Raw genomic sequence first — 1,466 nt, 5'->3', positions numbered from 1 at the left:
CTGCGGATTAAGGCGCGGCCTGAACGCAGGCGGTGCTGCCGGGCTGGGAGGGGAGGCCGCGCGTCGGGCGCTGTTGGTGTAGAAGTTGCGCTGGTTGCTGCCCAGGCGATGTTTTAAACGCGTCTAAATTTAGAGGTACCAGAGCCCCTCGGACTGCAGGAGGAGGGCGAGTTACACAACCCCACTGCTCCAAGCCGGGCTTACCAAACCCGCTCGAGCACTGAAGCGCTTGGCTCCTAAAGCACAGAGTATTCCCGGCCCTGGAACGGCTATTCCCAGCATTTCGGAACACTTGAAATCTTGACATGAAACTGAAAAACAAAGGAGAGGCTCCACCGTGTTCCTGTAAGCGAGTTCCCTTAGGTCCATCTTGTTCTTGAGCAAGGGCTTGGCAAAGCTGTGCTGCAAAGACACGTTCACAGTATCTCTGCCAGCCTAGACGCTCCTACGCAAGTCAGTTGTGTTTTCCAAAACAGATCTCGTAAATACTTATTTAACCACGAGCTTAATTACTGCGTGCTCTCCTCCTGACGGCAATACCAAAGGGCAGCGTTAGATGTACTGCTTAATTTGTTCTGTGTAAAATAAATAAAAAGGAGGCAGAAACAAGAGCTTCACAAAAAATATTTTTAATATGTTTTACCAGAACTTTTCACTTTTCCAGTTACATAGAAAAAAAAGACAAGTTTGGTACATGGGGGCTGAAACCAACCAGTGTTCTCCCCTGAAACAGATGAATTTGTCTTGTGACCCAACTGTATTTTCTTGGGCTCTTTAAAACAAACTGCTATTTTTTTTTTCCTCCCAAAGCACAGTATTTCTTCAGCAGCAATGGAAATGGGATCACAGCAGCTTAACTTGACCCTTCTATAATAAAGCTTTGTATAAACCAGTGATTTATGATGACAGCACTGTCCTGGAAATAGCGAGCGGCAGTCAAGACATCGATGCACACGTGGAATGATTAGGTCATAAACATGGCACATACAGAGATAGCTTATTTGAAGGCACCACCACAGCAGAGTGGCCAGTTGTTCTACTATATGCCCAAAGAAAGAAAACTTCTTCCTGAAATATACAAAACTATTAAAAAAAAAAAAAAAAGAAACAATTTGTACCCAAAACATGTGCTCTTAAAAAAATATGAACTGTGCTAAGCAACTCTTAAATCTGGCATGTCCTAGATGTGTATACATATATACATACACACACCAGAGGAGCATGCGTGTTTGTATAGATCGATAGCAAGCCATGTTCCCTTTCAACTTGTAAGGCTTCAGGAGGCAGTTCTCACATTCAGTAGCTTTCCAGCTTAAGACGACCTCCATCTCCTTCACTCACAAAGCGCTTCCTGCCCCTGTAAGAAAGTAGAAAGTATCTTTTCACCAATTCAGAGTAGCATTGCTTGTTTTTTCTCACTGAGAAGAATCTTCTCTTGGTCTTGGAAGTCAAATATAAAGTCTAAG

General features: G+C 43.9%; 1 protein-coding gene across 2 annotated transcripts in view; it reads right to left on the bottom strand.

The window, feature by feature from the left end:
• Positions 1–613: 613 nt before the first annotated feature.
• The window catches only part of PDCD4 (programmed cell death 4 (neoplastic transformation inhibitor)), a 19,404-nt gene continuing 18,551 nt past the window's right edge, over positions 614–1,466 (bottom strand). The window contains exon 13 of one of the 2 annotated variants that reach the window (XM_008634409.2): positions 614–1,357. In XM_008634409.2, coding sequence (XP_008632631.1) covers positions 1,297–1,357 — 61 coding nt within the window. In that variant the 3' untranslated portion in view covers positions 614–1,296. The remainder of the gene's footprint in view (positions 1,358–1,466) is intronic. The other variant, XM_017735182.1, reaches the window with a different exon arrangement.

This window comes from Corvus brachyrhynchos, unplaced genomic scaffold (assembly GCF_000691975.1).
Source record: "Corvus brachyrhynchos isolate BGI_N302 unplaced genomic scaffold, ASM69197v1 scaffold705, whole genome shotgun sequence".
NCBI classification, from domain to species: Eukaryota; Metazoa; Chordata; class Aves; order Passeriformes; family Corvidae; genus Corvus; species Corvus brachyrhynchos.
The sequence above is the reverse complement of the archived record's forward strand: the minus strand, read 5'-3'. Positions and strand labels throughout refer to the sequence as shown.